The sequence below is a fragment of the Leucoraja erinacea genome, chromosome 1 (genome assembly GCF_028641065.1).
Source record: "Leucoraja erinacea ecotype New England chromosome 1, Leri_hhj_1, whole genome shotgun sequence".
Classification (NCBI taxonomy): domain Eukaryota; kingdom Metazoa; phylum Chordata; class Chondrichthyes; order Rajiformes; family Rajidae; genus Leucoraja; species Leucoraja erinaceus.
Window position 1 is genome coordinate 137,455,512 of NC_073377.1, and position 16,952 is coordinate 137,472,463.

The following is a 16,952-nucleotide window of genomic DNA, read 5'->3' on the forward strand; positions in this document are numbered from 1 at the left end:
GCTGTAATGCAGTATGTCAGCAGGCTCTCGATGGACGAGTGGTAGAAGGTCAGCAGCAGGTTAGAGTCCAGGTTGTGCTTCCTGAGGACCCTCAGGAAGTGCAGCCGCTGCTGAGCCTTCTTGATGATCGCTGTCGTGTTGTCCGTCCAGGAGATATCAGCAGCGATATGGACGCCGAGAAACCGGAAGGTGTTGACCCTCTCCACACACTCGCCGTTGATGTGTAGGGGGGCTAAGTCGGTGCTGTGCCTCCTGAAGTCGACAATGAGCTCTTTTGTTTTCCTGGTGTTCAGAGCCAGATTGTTTTCTGAGCACCAGGTTGTCAACTTCAGGACTTCCTCTCTGTAGGCTGCCTCGTCTCCCTTTGAAATAAGTCCCACCACAGTAGTGTCGTCAGCAAATTTGACGATGCGGTTGTTGTTGTGGGCTGGACTACAGTCGTAGGTGTAGAGACAGTATAAGAGGGGGCTTAGCACACAGCCCTGTGGGGAACCGGTACTCAACCTGCGAGTGGAGGAGAGGTGGGGGCCGAGTCTCACAGTCTGGGGCCGGTTGGTGAGGAAATCCTTTATCCAGGCACATGTGAGAGTGGGGAGGCCGAGAGTGACCAGTTTACCAATGAGAATGTCCGGAATGATTGTATTAAAGGCTGAACTAAAATCCACAAAGAGCATCCGGACGTAGCTCTGCCCCTGCTCCAGATGGCTCAGCACAGAGTGGAGAGCTACGGTAATGGCGTCTTCTGTGGATCTGTTTTGGCGATAGGCGAATTGGTGGGGGTCGAAGTCTGGTGGTAGATAGTCCTTGATGTGCTGGAGGACCAATCTCTCGAAGCACTTTGTGATTACCGGAGTGAGGGCCACAGGACGGTAGTCATTAAGGCTGGTGATGGGTTTCGACCCTGATCCCAATGACTGCTGAAGACAAGAACGAGTTTCTTGGTCTTCAGCAGTCGTTGGGATCAGGGTAACGGATCTCCCATCTGGTTTGGTGGCCAATGATAACAGCGCACCCTTCCACAGGTGGGCAGGTTATGGTCAGTGGGATGGGCAGGTGCTAGTCAGTAGGTGGTCCTCAACATGAAGCCAATTTAAACTAATCTTCCCTGCCTGCATGTTTTGCCTATCCCTCATTTCCTTACAACCCAGCGGTATGGTTTGCTTCCCTGGTTCAAATGAACCCATCTTGACTTTGCCAGTGAAAAGGATGTTACTTCACACCCTGGTTAAACAGAGCACAACGTGGTGGTGGAAGGAAGGTTGGTGATGAAGCAGTTGATGATGATAGTTCCATGGACACTGTCCTGAGCATCTCCTGCAGAGACACCTCTGCTCAGTCTGCCTAAACCTACCTGATCTCCCCGTTGCTAAACACTTTAACACCCCCTCCCATTCCCATACTGATTGTCAGAGGCCCAGCGCAAATTGGAGAAACAGCACCGCATATTTCGCTTGGGCAGCTTACACCCCAGTGGTGTGAACATTGACTTCTCTAACTTCAAGTAACCCTTGCTTTCCTTCTCTCTCCATCCCTCCCCCATCCTAATTCTCCAACTGGTTTCACTATCCCCCTGCTTAGATTTTATCTTTATTTGCCTTGTTGTCACCTTCCCCTAGCTAACAATCTGATCTATTCTCCATTTTTCTTGCCCTTCACCCCCTTTGATGTCTTGGTTGCACACCTTAGCCTTCCATATCTCTGTGTCCATCCAAAAGTCTCTTAAACACCACCATGTTATCCGCCTCGGCCACCACGCCTGGCAGCGTGCTCCAGGCACCTACTACCCTCGACAGGCGGCACGGTGGCGCAGTGGTAGAGTTGCTGCCTCACAGCGCCAGAGACCCAGGTTCCATCCTGACTACAGGGGCTGTCTGTACGGAACAAACATCATCAACTGCTTCATCACCAACCTTCACGTTGTGCTCTGTTTAACCAGGGTGTGAAGTAACATCCTTTTCACTGGCAAAGTCAAGATGTGTTCATTTGAACCAAGGAACCAGATCATACCGCTGGGTTGTAAGGAAATGAGGCACAACATGCAGACAGAGAAGATTAGTTTAAATTGGCTTCATGTTGTGACCACCTACTGACTATCACCTGCCCGTCCCACTGACTATCACCTGCACACCTGTGGAAGGGTGTGCTGTTCTCATCAGCGACCAAACCAGATGGGAGATCCGTTACCCTGATCCCAACGACTGCTGAAGACCAAGAAACTAATCCTTGGAAATCTCACCAATGTTTTGGTTCGAGTTTGATTTCTGTGAGACAAAATGCACTCTTCACCACCGATCAAAGGCCATGAAAAATGAATGAATTCTTAATTACAAATCAGGTTTAACTTGCTTGACTGGAACTTGTACAATACATCAGCAGCTAAAAACAGAGTGATAGGTCCATGGCCATAGAGCCAGCCAGTATGGAAACGGCACATCTTCCTCACAAGGACCACGGTGTTTGAGAAGGTGCTTCCACTTTTAGTTTGTTTGGAGTTACAGCAGGAAACAGGCACTTGGCCCACTGAGTCCAAGCCAACCTTCCATCACCCAATCACACTAGATCAGAGTTATCACACAGCCTACACATTTAGGGATTTTTTTTACAGAGGCCAATTAACCTACAAACCCACTTGTCTTTGCGATGTGGGTGAAACCAGAGCACCTGGAGGAAACCCACGCAGTTTTAAGGGAGAATGTGCAAGCTCCGCCTGAGGTCAGGATCAAACCTGGGTCTGGCAATACCAAGTCTCCCTTCAACCTCTGGCGTTCCAGAGAACACAATCCAAGTGTGTCTAACCTCTTTCTTGGAGTGAAGAAAAGTACTGGAGTAACTCAGCGGGTCAGGCAGCATCTGTGGAGAACATGGGCACAGAGTGCTGGAGTAACTCAGCGGGTCAGGTGGCATCTGTGGAGAACATGGGCACGGAGTGCTGGAGTAAATCAGTGGGTCAGGCAGCATCTGTAGAGAACATGGACACAGAGTCGTAGGTTGTTGCCAGGTGTCATAGGTCAATTCCATTAAAACTAGTCCTTGGCAGTCGCCTAAAGAGTCGCCTAAGTGGGACAGACCCATAACTTGCTGCAGCATACAGTAACAGGCCTGTAGACACAATATCACGCAGATACCATTGAGATAGTGCGAACGGGTGACCAATGGTCGCTGTGGGCTCGGAGGACCATAGGGCCAGTTTTCATTCTGTATATCTGAACTACACTGAGGACTAAATCAATAGCATCGAAACAGGCCCCATCTACACTAGTCCCACCTGCCTGCGTTTGACCCATATCCCTCTCAACCTTTCCTGTCCATTTCCCAAGTGCCATATTCCAACTGCCCCCATCATATAGATGACCCTGGTGCCAGTTTATCACCAGGTCACCCCCATCAAAGATACGGCCTCTGCCCTAGACATCTCTCCCCCACCCTCCCTGCACCATTGTTTGATCTCCTTCCCAGTTTGATCTCCTGCCCCCGAAACCTTCAACACTTGTTTCTTGCTAACTGATCTGGAAGGGCGTTTCCGACATTTTCTGTTCTTAATTCTGAATCATACAGCGTGGAAAAGGCCCTTCGGCCCAACTCATCCTTGCCCCGGCTATGCTAGCCCCGATTGGCTGCGTTTGGCCCACATCCCTCTAAACCCGTCCTATCCTGTCCATGTACCTGTCTAAATATCACTTGCATGCTGTTATAGTACGTGGCTGGACCACCGCCTTGAAACAGTACAAGAAAAGGCCAGGCTCTGCAGCCAGCAAAGTCTGCGCCCCTAGTTATATACGAATTGCAGAACATAACGGCCCATTGTTAATCAGCACAGATTGTGGAGAGTTCATGACCCATGAGCATCCGATAATGTTCCAAAAGCAACACCTGGAATGGAACAACAGTAAAGGCGGTGCAGCGGGTAGAGCCGTTGCCTCACAGAGCCAGAAAGTTGGGTTAGATCCTGACCTCAGGTGCTGTCTATGTGGAGTTTGCACGTTCCCTCTGTGTCCACATGGGCCTCATCTGGGTTCTCCCACATCCCAAAGACGTGCGGGTTTATAGGTTAATTGGCCCTCTGTAAATTACCCCTAGTGTCTAAGGCGTGGATGAGAAAGTGGGAAACACAGAACTAGTGTGAAATGGTGATTGATGGACAGCACCGACTCAGTGGGCCGAGAGGCCTCTTCCCTTGCTGTATCTCTAAACGCAAACCAAAGTCACGGATTAATTGCCCACAACGCTGAGGTAGGTGTGACAGTTTTACCTATAACTTTTCTGTGATAAACCGGGATATTAATGAACCCAAGGTAGACACAAGGTGCTGGAGTAACTCAGCGGGACAGGCAGCACCTCTAAGAGAGAAGGAATGTTACCTTGCATTGGTTGGCCATCAGTCAAGGAGACCTCAGTCCTAAGATAATAAACTATTGAAAACTCATCAAGTTCCACTGGTTACTGCTCGTCTGAAGAAGCATCTCAACCCAAAACATCGCCTGTCCATTCCCTCCACTGATGCCGTCTGACCCACTGAGTTCCCCCACACCTTGTTTTTTACATAGACAATAAACAATAGGTGCAGGAGTAGACCATTTTGGCCGTTTGAGCCAGCACCGCCATTCAATATAATCATTGCTGATCATCCAGAATCAGTACCCCTTTCCTGCTTTCTCCCCATATCCCTTGATTCCGTTAGCCCTAAGAGCTAAATGTAACTCTCTCTTGAATACATCCAATGAATTGGCCTCCACTGCCTTCGGTGGCAGAGAATTCCACTTTTTTTGCCCAGGATTCCAGCATCTGCAGTTCCTTGTGTGTCCTGACTACATTCAGTGCTACAATATTGGATCTCAGTCATCCACAGAACAGCACAGAACGGGAACAGGCCCTTCGGCTCACAACGTCAGTGCCGCACAAGGTGGCCAGGCGGACGCAAGCGGCAGATGCCACTCAGGTGGCCGCGGGGAAGCCAGACGGCGGGTCCACGCGGCCGGCCTCTGGGTCGGAGCCGTCAGGAGTGGACCCGGCAGTAGTCAAGGTGAGGCAGCATCTCTGGAGAAGTGGGGATTCATCGATTACAGCTCAGCATTCAACACCATTATTCCATCAAAACTGATCACCCAACTCGGTAACCTGGGCATCGACCCCTCCCTCTGCAACTGGATACTGGACTTTCTAACCAACAGACCCCAGTCTGTGAGGTTAGACAAGCACACCTCTTCAACCCTCACCCTGAACACCGGCGTTCCTCAGGGCTGTGTGCTGAGCCCCCTCCTCTACTCCCTCTTCACCTATGACTGCACACCTGTACATGGTACACATGCGATCATCAAGTATGCAGATTCATACAACGGTGATTGGCCTCATCAGCAAGAACGATGAGCTGGCCTACAGGGACATGCGTCTAGCAAAACTTGGCAGCATGGTGCGCTGACAACCACTCCCGGCCCGTAACTCCAAGGCAACCAAGGAGCCCATTGTAGACTTCAGGAAGTCCAGAGGCGGCACGCACACCCCCATCCACATTAAAACTTGTGGAGGTGGAACTGCAGATGCTTTTAGCTTCGAGGTGGGGAGTCAAAATCTCCGATGACCTCTCTTGGACCCACAATAACTCTACCCTGATCAAGAAGGCTCATCAGCGTCTTTTTTCTTCCTGAGGAGACTGAAAGAAAGGTCCATCTGTCCCTCAGATCCGTCGTGAACTTCCGTCCGCTCCAGCATCGACTTCATCATTTTGTGTCTGCATCACAGTATGGTATGGCAACTGCTCTGTCTCCGATTTAAAGGCACTGCCCTCTCATGGTTGAAAATTGCCATTCGCAGACACCGGTTTTAATTATCCACCCAATCATTGAGTCTGATCCAAAGCAAGCGCTGTCTGCGGAGGGCGCTCAGCATCGCAAGGACTGCTCTCACCCCAACCATGGACTGTTTACCCTCCTACCATCCGGGAGGCGCAACAGGTCTCTCCGTTGCCGAACCAGCAGGTCGAGGAACACACATTCTTTCCACACGGCTGTCACTCTACAAAACACACGCACCTCGGTGACTGCACATATGACCCCACGCACCCCACGCATACACACATTATTTACATATTTATTCACACATGTTTGCTATGTCGCTCTTCAAGGGAGATGCTAAATGCATTTCGTTGTCTGTGTACTGTACACTGACAATGACAATTAAAATTGAATCTGAATCTGAATCTGAATCTGAATGAGTGACTTTTTGTGTCGAGGGAAGGGTCTCGACCCAAAACGTCGCCCATTCCGTCTCTCCAGCAGTTACTCCAGCATTTTGTGTCTGACATTAAATCTTTGTTCATCTGACATTAAATTCACTTTAAAGTTATGCCCTCTCATATTTGACAATTCCATCCTGAGACAAGAGATTTTAATTATCCACCCAATCTTTGCTTCTGATAATTCTATCAAGTCCCCAATCAACCTACAATCCAAGTTTGTCCAGCCGCTCCCCGTAGCTAAAACTGTCGAATCCAGGCATCATCCTGGTCAAACTCCTGTGCACCCTCTACAAAGCCTCCACATAACACACATACACATGCGTGTACACACACATGTAATCACACACACACGCACAAGTACATGCACATATGTACACACACACTTACATATAAACACGCACACATTGGCCATTTTAGTGTGTGACAAAATGGAGGATTTCTGCCTTTGCAAAACCTGCTTGGCATCTTTTTGCAAAGACTGCAAAGACCATGAGGATCATGGCTCCAGAATGTCTGTGGCCTGGGAGGAATCTAAGTACAGGGTGTCCAGATGTTTTTTAATTGATAATATGCATGAGGGTTTTGCAGAAGGAGCTGGGTCCTGCATGATCAGGATTGGTTGGGGAATGCTGGGTTATAATACCACTGTTAACTATGTTGCATGGTCTTTGCAGTGTGTATTTGTGATTGGTCAAGGAGAGGGGCCTTGCCCAAATTGTTTATACTACCTAGTAAAATGATTCTTTACTTCAGGTATTATATGACCTTTATTTGTGATTGGTTTGTAGAGTGTTCCCCCCCCCCCCCCCACCAAAGAGCCCCCCCCCCCCACCCCAACCCCCCCCCCACCCCCGGACCCCCCTTGTCCCGAATCCCCACCCCAACCCCCCCCCTGCGGAGAGGGAGATGCAGCCTGACCCACGGAGTTACTCCAGCACTTTGTGTCTATCTTTCGTAGAAACCAGCACCTGCAGCTCTTTGTTTCTACTATATGTCCTGTCTCGCCCTCTCTCACCCTCCTCACTCCCCCCTCCCCTTCTCTTCAGCACCACTGCTGGGGCTAACAATCCTCAGTCAATGTCCCAGCTACACTTTAATGCAGTACCTCAGCGGCTCTACAGATATCACTATATCATGATAGCCACCGATGGAGGTACAGGGTTACCAACAACCCCCAGTGATGCTGGTAGCGGGCTTCTCCTCCACACCCTGCCCTTCCTCGCCCTGGTCCACCGCCCGGACACCAAGTGGCGGTCGATGTTGCCTTCTGGTCGCGAGGGGGCAGCCGGTGGGGGTCCCTCTACGCACGGATTCTCCCCCCCACATTGGGGACCTGGGGTTGAGGGTACTGCACCGAGGTGTTCCCTGCATTCTGTTTCTCTCGCGGTTGGTTCACAGACTCACCAGCCGCCTGATACTTTTGCGGGCTTTCATTTTTAAGACCAAAGGCTTGACGGGATGGGGGTCCTTTGATCCCCGGCACTTACGCTTCATCGAACAAGACCCACTTGGACAATAGACAATAGGTGCAGGAGTAGGCCAGCACTGCCATTCAATATGATCATGGTTGATCATCCCCAATCAGTACCCCATTCCTGCATTCTCCCCATATCCCCCGACTCCGCTATCTTCAAGAGCCCTATCTAACTCTCTCTTGAAAACATCCAGATAACCGGCCTCCACCGCCCTCTGCGGCAGAGAATTCCACAGGCTCACAACTCTCTGTGTGAAAAAGTGTTTCCTCATCTCCGTTCTAAATGGCTTACCCCTTATTCTTAAACTGTGGCCCCCGGTTCTGGACTCCTCCAACATCGGGAACATGTTTTCTGCCTCCAGCGTGTCCAAACCCTTAACAATCTTATATGTTTCAATAATATATCCTCTCATCCTTCTAAACTCCAGAGTGTACAAGCCCAGCCGCTCCATTCTCTCGGCATATGACAGTCCCGCCATCCCGGTAATTAACCTTGTGGACGTTTCATGGAAATAGTGGCCAATCGTGCGATGACCTGTTCAGGTCTGAGATGGTGACTATTCAAGCAGCACATCTACACCCGACCAGAGACTATACCTACTTGATGTTACAGAGGATTTTCTTCACCAGGGTCTGGCGGTTCCATAGACAGCCCTGCTTGACTTTAACCTTGTAGCAGATATTGTTGAAGCTGACAGTGGAGCCAATGAACATTTCGTGGTTGGACAACTCAGAAGGCCTCTGTGTCGGGATGGTAGGTACTTTGTGTATAGGTATAGATACATCGGGTACTTCCTGATGGTATAGATTATTCGGCCGCAGGTTCCTGTGGTGATCGGCCTGTTCCATCTTGTTACCATCACTGTGTAGAGAAACAGAACAGATTGTGAGCAGGATTGGGACCATATCTGAGGAAGGAAGTTTAAGAATGAACTGCAGATGCTGGAAAAATCGAAGGTAGACAAAAATGCTGGAGAAACTCAGCGGGTGAGGCTGCATCTATGGAGAGAAGGAATAGGCGACGTTTCAGGTCAAGACACTTCAGCAGGTTTACGAGAATGTCCCTGGGATGAGTGGGGTAATGTATGATGAGCGTTTGTCGGCACTGGGCCTGTACTCGCTGGCGTTTAGAAGGATGAAGGGACCCCTCATTGAAACTTACCAAATAGTGAAAGGCCTGGATAGAGTGGATGTGGAGAGGATGTTTCCACTAGTGGGAGAGTCTGGGACCAGAGGGCACAGCCTCAGAATAACAGGACGTTCCTTTAGGAAGGAGATGAGGAGGAAGTTCACTCAGAGGATGGTGAATCTGTGGAATTCATTGCCATTCATGGATATTTTTACGGCAGCGATAGACAGATTCTTGATTAGAACGGGGTTATGGGGAGAAGGCGGGAGATTGGAGTTGGAAGATGGAGCAGCCATGATTGAATGGCAGAGTAGACTTGATGGGCCGAATGCCCTAATTCTGCTCCAATCACTTATCAACATGAAGGACTGGTCAGATGTTACAGTTTAACAATTAATCCCTCTCATGGACAGTTTGATTGTAATCACTGTGGACAGTTTGATTGTAATCACTGTGGACAGGTTGTTTGTAATCACGTATAGGCTTTCCACTGACTAGTTCTTCAGATTGATGTGGGGGGGGGGGCGAGAAGAAGAAAGGAAAAGGCGGAGACAGTAGGCTGTGGGAGAGCTGGGAAGGGGAGGGGAATGGAGGGAGAAAGCAAGGACTACCTGAAATTGGAGAAGCCAACTATTCATTTGGAATATTGAGTGAAGTTCCAGTTGCCCCATTACAGGAAAGATGTAGAAGCTTTAGCGAGGGTGCGGAAGAGGTTTATTAGAATGCTGCCTGGATTAGAGGGTTTCACACACTGGGAGGCTAGGTAGACTTAGATCGTTTTTTTCTGGAACATCGGAGGTTGAGGAGAAACTAGATGGAAGTGTTTAAAGTTATGAGAGGCGTAGATGGGGTAGACAGTCAGAACCTTTTACCCAACATGGAAATATCCAACACTATAGTGCACAGCTATAAGGTCAGAGGGGAAAAGTTTGATGGAGATTTACGAGGCAGATTTTTTTTTACGTGGAGTGGTGGGGGCCTGGAAAACATTGTCAGGGGTGGTGGTGGAGGTATATAGACATAAGACAATAGGTGCAGAAGTGGGCCATTCGGCCCTTCGAGCCAGCACCACCATTCAATGTGATCATGGCTGATCATCCACAATCAGTGCCCCGTTCCTGCCTTCTCCCCATATCCCCTGACTCCACTATCTTTAATATCCCTATCTAGCTCTCTCTTGAAAGCATCCAGAGAACCGGCCTTAACCGCCCTCCGAGGCAGAAAATTCCACACTCACAACTCTCTGTGTGCGAAAAAGTGTATCCTTGTCTCCGTTCTAAATGGCTTACCCCTTATTCTTAAACTGTGGCCCCTAGCTTTGGACTCCCCCAACATCGGGAACATGTTTCCTGCCTCTAGCGTGTCCAACCCCTTAATAATCTTTTATGTTTCAATAAGATACCCTCTCATCCTTCTAAACTCCAGAGTATACAAGCCCAGCCGCTCCATTCTCTCAGCATATGACAGTCCCGCCATCCCGGGAATTAACCTTGTGAACCTACGCTGCACCCTCAATAGCAAGAATGTCCTTCCTCAAATTTGGAGACCAAAACTTCACACATGGCAAGTAACTGTACGCTGGCAGTTTAGAGGCTTTCAGACAGGCACATGGAAGTGCAGGGAATAGAAACATAGAAACATAGAAAATAGGTGCAGGAGTAGGCCATTCGGCCCATCGAGCCTGCACCGCCATTCAATATGATCATGGCTGATCATCCAACTCAGTATTCTGTACCTGCCATCTAGCGGGATATGGATCGTGTACAGGCAAATGAGATTAGTTTAACTTGCCATCACGTCCGGCACAAACATTATTCACCAGAAGGACCAGTTCCTGTGCTGTATCTTTCTATATTCTAAAGGACTACATAGAGTAGACGTGGAGAGAATGTTTCCTATAGTGCCAGAGTTTAGGACCAGAGGACACAGCCTCAGAATTAAAGGACGTAACTTTAGAATGGTGATGAGGAGGAATTTCTTTAGTCAGAGGCTGGTGAATCTGTGGAATTCATTGCCACAGACAGCGGTGGAGACTAAGTCTTTGGGTATCTTTAAAGAAGAGATTGACAGGTACTTGATTAGTGTGTGGGAGGATGTGGGAGGTTACAGGGAGAAGGCAGGAGAATGGGGTTGAGAGGGAAAGATAGATCAGCCATGATTGAATGGTGGAGTGGACACCTTGGGCTAAATGGCTCCATTCTCTCAGCATATGACAGTCCCGCCATCCCGGGAATTAACCTGCAATCGTCTTAGCCTCTTGCACTGAGGAAGTCCCAGTCATTATTGGGGAAGTTAAAGTCATCCACTACAACCATTCTGTTGCCATCAGCATTTTCTCTTGTTGAAGGCTCACTAAATATACCACAACAAACACACATCATGTTCTATGCGAGTCTGCTCTAACTTCGCCCAGCAACATGAACAATAAGCAATTCAATAATTTGTAATAATAAATAATAGTTGCGTCAACCAAGGTACAGTGAAAAGCTTTCATTGCGTGCTAACCAGTCAGCGGAAAGACAATACATGATTACAATCGACCCATTTACAGTGTACCGGTACATGATCAGTGCAAGGTAAAGCCAACAAAGTCCGATCAAGGATAGTCCGAGGGTCTCCAATGAGGTAGATAGTAATTCAGCACTGCTCTCTGGTTGTGGTAGGATGATTCAGTTGCCTGATCACAGCTGGGAAGAAACTGTCCCTGAATCTGGAGGTGTGCGTTTTGCCTGATGGGAGAGGGGAGAAGAGGGAGCGACTGGTCCAAAACGTCAGTCTGAAGAAGGGTCTTGACCCGAAACGTCACCTATTCCATCTCTCCAGAGATGCTGTCTGACCCGCTGAGTTACTCCAGCTTTTTTGTGTCTATCTTCAGTGTAAACCAGCATTTTCAGTTTCTTCCTACTCAATAATTCCAATGTTGGATTCAAAAGTTCACAGTTCCTCCCAAATTCTCTCCATCCATCACCCTCCAACGCAGATGCTCCTTGGGGTTTTCACCCCAAGATTTTATGATGGTCTATCATCCCACTGTCTATTTTCCTGCAGAGATGGACTGGGGCAGGGATGCTTGATTCAAACCCACAGCTACCCAGTTCCTGTGGACAGTCCACCAAGGCCATAAAGTGCTGGAGTAACTCAGTATTCCATGCTCTCCTCGATGCTGCCTGAGTTACTCCAGCAATTTGTGTCCTTTTATTGCAAACCAGTGTCTTCAGTTCTCTGTTTCTAGTTTAGTTTTGTTTAGTGATACAGTGCGGAAACAGACCCTTCGGCCCACCGAGTCCATGCTAACCAGTGATCGCCCCATACACTAGCACGATCCCACACACTGGGGACAATTTACAATTTTACCAAAGCTAATCAACTTACAAACCTGTACGTCTTTGGAGTGTGGGAGGAAACCGGAGCACCCGGAGAAAACCCACACTGTCACAGGGAGAACGTGCAAACTCCGTACAGACAGCACCCATAGTCAAGTTTGAACCCAGGTCTCTGGCGCTGTGAGTCAGCAATTCTACTGCTGCGCCACCATGCTGCCCTGTTCCTGAACATAGAAAATAGGTGCAGGAGGAGGCCATTCGGCCCTTCGAGCCAGCACCACCATTCAATATGATCATGGCTGATCATCCAAAATCAGTACCCCGTTCCGACTTTTTCCCCATATCCCTTGATTCCCTTAGCCCTAAAAGCTCAATCTAACTCTCTCTTGAAAACATCAAAGCAGAGGTGATGGAGGAGTGTGCGCAGACAGTCAGACTCCAAGCACTTTGCGCTGGTGAATGATTTTAGTTCAGTTTTGTCTATTGTCACGTGTACCGAGGAGGTACAGTGAAAGGCTTCTGTTGCGTGCTGACCAGTCATCAGAAAGACTATACACGATTACAATCGAGCTGTTCACAGCGTATAGATACAGGATACGGGACTAACGTTTAGTGCAAGGTAAAGCCAGCAAAGTCCGATCAAGGATAGTCCGAGAGTCATGGATGAGCTAGAGCACGGTAGAGGTAATGAGAGTGCAAGGAAACTGAGTTGTAGATAAAAGGAGTTGGCACTGTGGTGCCCAACCCAGGCGGCTATCTGTGTGCTAGTCACTGAAGCAGATCACACATTGCAATCGCTCCGCACTTTTAAACCTCTACTCCAACAGCAACATGTATTACCTTGGACTTAGCTGGCCTTACCTTGCACTAAACGTTATTCCCTTATCATGTATCTATACACTGTAAACGGCTCGATTATATATTGTCTTTCTGCTGACCGGATAGTGGGCAGCAAAAGCTTTTCATCTGCACCTCGGTACAGGTGACAATGAACTAAAACTGAATGAAACCGCTGCCTCACAGCGTCAGAGATTCAGGTTCAATCCTGACCTCAGGTGCTGTCTGTGTGCAGTTGGTATGTTTTCCCAGAGACCGCATGGGTTTCCTTCGTGTGCTCCGGAGTTTCCTCCCACATCCCAAAGACCTGCAGGTTTGTAGGTAAATTGTCCCCAGTGTGCAGGGAGTGGATGAGAAAGTGCAATTGCTGGTCAACATGGACACAGTGGGCCGAAGGGCCTGTTTCCACACAGTATCGTTCAATCAATGAACAAAAAATAGTTTGCTTTTCAGTTCAAGCACAATAACACATGACTAATTGAATACATTTATATAATATATATTTAATGAAAGGCCTGAATAGAGTGGATGTGAAGAGGATGTTTCCACTAGTGGAAGAGTCTGGGACCAGAGGGCACACACAGCCTCTAAATAAAATGATGTTTGTTTAGGAAGGAGATGAAGAGGAATTTCTTTAGTCAGCTGGTGAATGTATGGAATTCATTGCTACATATAGATGTGGAGGCAAATTCAGTGAATATTATTAAGGCAGGGATAGACAGATTCTTGTGTTTAAGAAGGAACTGCAGATGCTGGAAAATCGAAGGTACACAAAAATGCTGGAGAAACTCAGTGGGTGCAGCAGCATCTATGGAGCGAAGGAAATAGGTAACGTTTCGGGCCGAAACCCTTCTTCAGGGTTTCGGCCCGAATCGTTGCCTATTTCCTTCGCTCCATAGATGCTGCTGCACCCACTGAGTTTCTCCAGCATTTTTGTGTACCATAGACAGATTCTTGATTAGTGCGGGTGTCAGGGGTTATGAGGAGAAGGCAGGAGAATGGGGTTGAGAAGGAGAGTTGGATCACCCATGGTGGAGTAGACTTGATGGGCCGAATGGCCTAATTCTGCTCCTATCACTTGTGAACATGAACCTCTACAGCAGAATGTGATATGTTTAGCAATACACAGATCTGTGCACACAAACCAAACAGTTGCACGGCACAGCACAACATTATTAGTGGAGACGTGAGACTAGAGGCACTGGAATCTGGAGTACAAAAACCAAGGTGCTGGAGGAACTCAGCGGGTCAGTCAGCATCAGCGGAGGAACATGGGCATGGACAGATGCTACCTGACCCGCTGAGCTACTCCAGCACTTTGTATCTTGTACCAAATTATTACTTATTATCTAAAAGAGGTTAATCGCAACAGTGTAGGAAGGAACTGCAGATGCTGGTTTAAACCGAAGATAGACTCAAAAAGATGGAGTTAAGGGCCTGTCCAACTTGGACTATTTTTTAGGTGACTACGGATGACTAGGCATTAAGAAGGAACTGCAGATGCTGGAAAATCGACGGTAGACAAAAATGCTGGAGAAACTCAGCGGGTGAAGAAAGACTGGATAGACTCGGCTTGTACGCGCTATAATTTAGAAGATTGAGGGGGGATCTTATAGAAACTTACAAAATTCTTAAGGGGTTGGACAGGCTAGATGCAGGAAGATTATTCCCCGATGTTGGGGAAGTCCAGAACAAGGGTTCACAATTTAAGGATAAAGGGGAAGTATTTTAGGACCGAGATGAGAAAAACATTTTTCACACAGAGAGTGGTGAATCTGTTGAATTCTCAAGGTAGTTGAGGCCAGTTCATTGGCTATATTTAAGAGGGAGTTAGATGTGGCCCTTGTGGCTAAAGGGATCAGGGGGTATGGAGAGCGGGGCAGGTACAGGATACTGAGTTGGATGATCAGCCATGATCATATTGAATGGCAGTGCAGGCTCGAAGGGCCGAATGGCCTACTCCTGCACCTATTTTCTATGTTTCTATGTTTCTATCTATGGAGCGAAGGAAATGGCGACAACATACATCATCCTGGTTGCAATCTACAACAGTACCTATGTTAGGAGAAGTTAAGCTACGCTCATTGGCGTTCAGCCCATTGTCGCCATTGGCTGCAACCTTCCCTCCATTGATGAACTGTACACTGCAAGGGTCAGGAAGCGAGCGGCCAAGATCGTCTCTGACCCCTCTCACCCGGGCCACGAACTCTTTGAATCATTTCCCTCGGGAAGGCGACTCTGGACTGTCAAAGCTGCCACAGTCTGACATAAAAACAGTTTTTATCCACGAGCAGTTGCTCTACTCAACAGCCAGAAATCTGTAGCCTCCCTTTGATCTGGTATTTTGTTGGTTCACATGCTTGATCAATGGTGTTTTATCATTAATGTTTTATTATTATTAATGTTTAGTGTTTTCCGAGTCATTCGTAACTGTCACTGTTACTTGGCCAATAAACTTACTTACTTAATCCTGTATCTGTACACTATGGGCGGCTTGACTCTAATCATGTATAGTCTTTCCGCTGACTGGACAGCACGCAACAAAAAAAGCTTTTTACTGTAAGTACACAAATTGCTGGAGAAACTCAGCGGGTGCAGCAGCATCTATGGAGCGAAGGAAATGGGCGACGTTTCGGGCCGAAACCCTTCTTCAAACTGCTTTTTACTGTACCTCGGTACACGTGGCAATGCACCACCCTTTGCAGTGCATTCCAGGCCCTCACCACTCATTGTAAAAAAACCTGCCCACACATCTCCTTTAAACTTATCGTCTTAATGGGCCTGTGCCACTTGGCGATTTTTGAGGCAACTGCCGGCGACGGTCAAAGTCGTAGCAGGTTGCCGAGAAACCGGTGACGGCCTACGTCGTCCCGGCGACGACCTATGACAGCACCTACGTCAGGAAAAGTCAAGCTACGCGCATTGGCATCAAACCCACTGCCGCCGAACATTTTTCGACATGTTGAAAATTTAGCGGCGACCAGAGAGTCACTACGACTTTTTGCGCGACTGAGGAGACTGTTCCTGGTGACCACCGGCGAACATGTGGCGACAAACTAGTTTCCTGTAGTTGCCTAAAAAATCGCCTAGGTGGGACAAGCCATAAGGCTATGCCCTCCAGTCTTTGACATTTCCACCCTGGAAAAAAGGTTCTGACTGTCTACCCTATCTATGTCTCATAACTTTATACACATTCATCAGGTCTCCCCTCTGATGCTCCAGAGAAAGCAATCCACCTTTGTCCAACCTCTCCCTGTAGCTGAAACCCTCTAATGCAGGCTATAGACAATAGACAATAGGTGTAGGAGTAGGCCATTCGGCCCTTCGAGCCAGCACCGCCATTAAAAGTGATCATGGCTGATCATCCACAATCAGTACCCCGTTCTTGCCTTCTCCCCATATCCCTTAACTCCACTATCCCTAAGAGCTCTATCTAACTCTCTCTTGAAAGCATCCACAGAACCAGCCACCTTCGCCCTCCGAGGCAGAGAATCCAACAGACTCACAACTCTCTGTGCGAAAATGTTTTTCCTCATCTCCGTTCTAAATGGCTTACCACTTATTCTTAAACTGTGGCCCCTGGTTCTGGACCTTGGAGGCGTGTCCAACCCTATAATAATCTTATGTTTCAATAAGATACCCTCTCATCCTTCTAAATTCCTGAGTATACAAGCCCAGCCTCTCCAATCTGTCAAAATATGGCAGTCCCACCATCCCGGGAATTAACCTCGTGAACCTACGCTGCACTTCCTCAATAGCAAGAATGTCCTTCCTCAGATTTGGAGACCAAAACTGCACACAATACTCCAGGTGTGGTCTCACTAGTGCCCTGTACATCTGCAGAAGGACCTCTTTGCTCCTATACTCAACTCCACTTGTAATGAAGGCCAACATGCCATTCGCTTTTTTCACTGCCTGCTAGACTTGCATGCCTACTTTCAGTGACTGATGAACCAG

The 16,952-nt window shown here is 48.2% G+C and overlaps 1 protein-coding gene across 1 annotated transcript in view; it reads right to left on the bottom strand.

Moving 5' to 3' along the window:
* abcg2a (ATP-binding cassette, sub-family G (WHITE), member 2a) overlaps positions 1-16,952 on the bottom strand; it is a 138,524-nt gene that overhangs the window by 103,903 nt on the left and 17,669 nt on the right. The window contains exon 3 of the mRNA XM_055635188.1: positions 8,308-8,568. Within this exon, the coding sequence (XP_055491163.1) occupies positions 8,308-8,568 (261 nt within the window). The remainder of the gene's footprint in view (positions 1-8,307; positions 8,569-16,952) is intronic.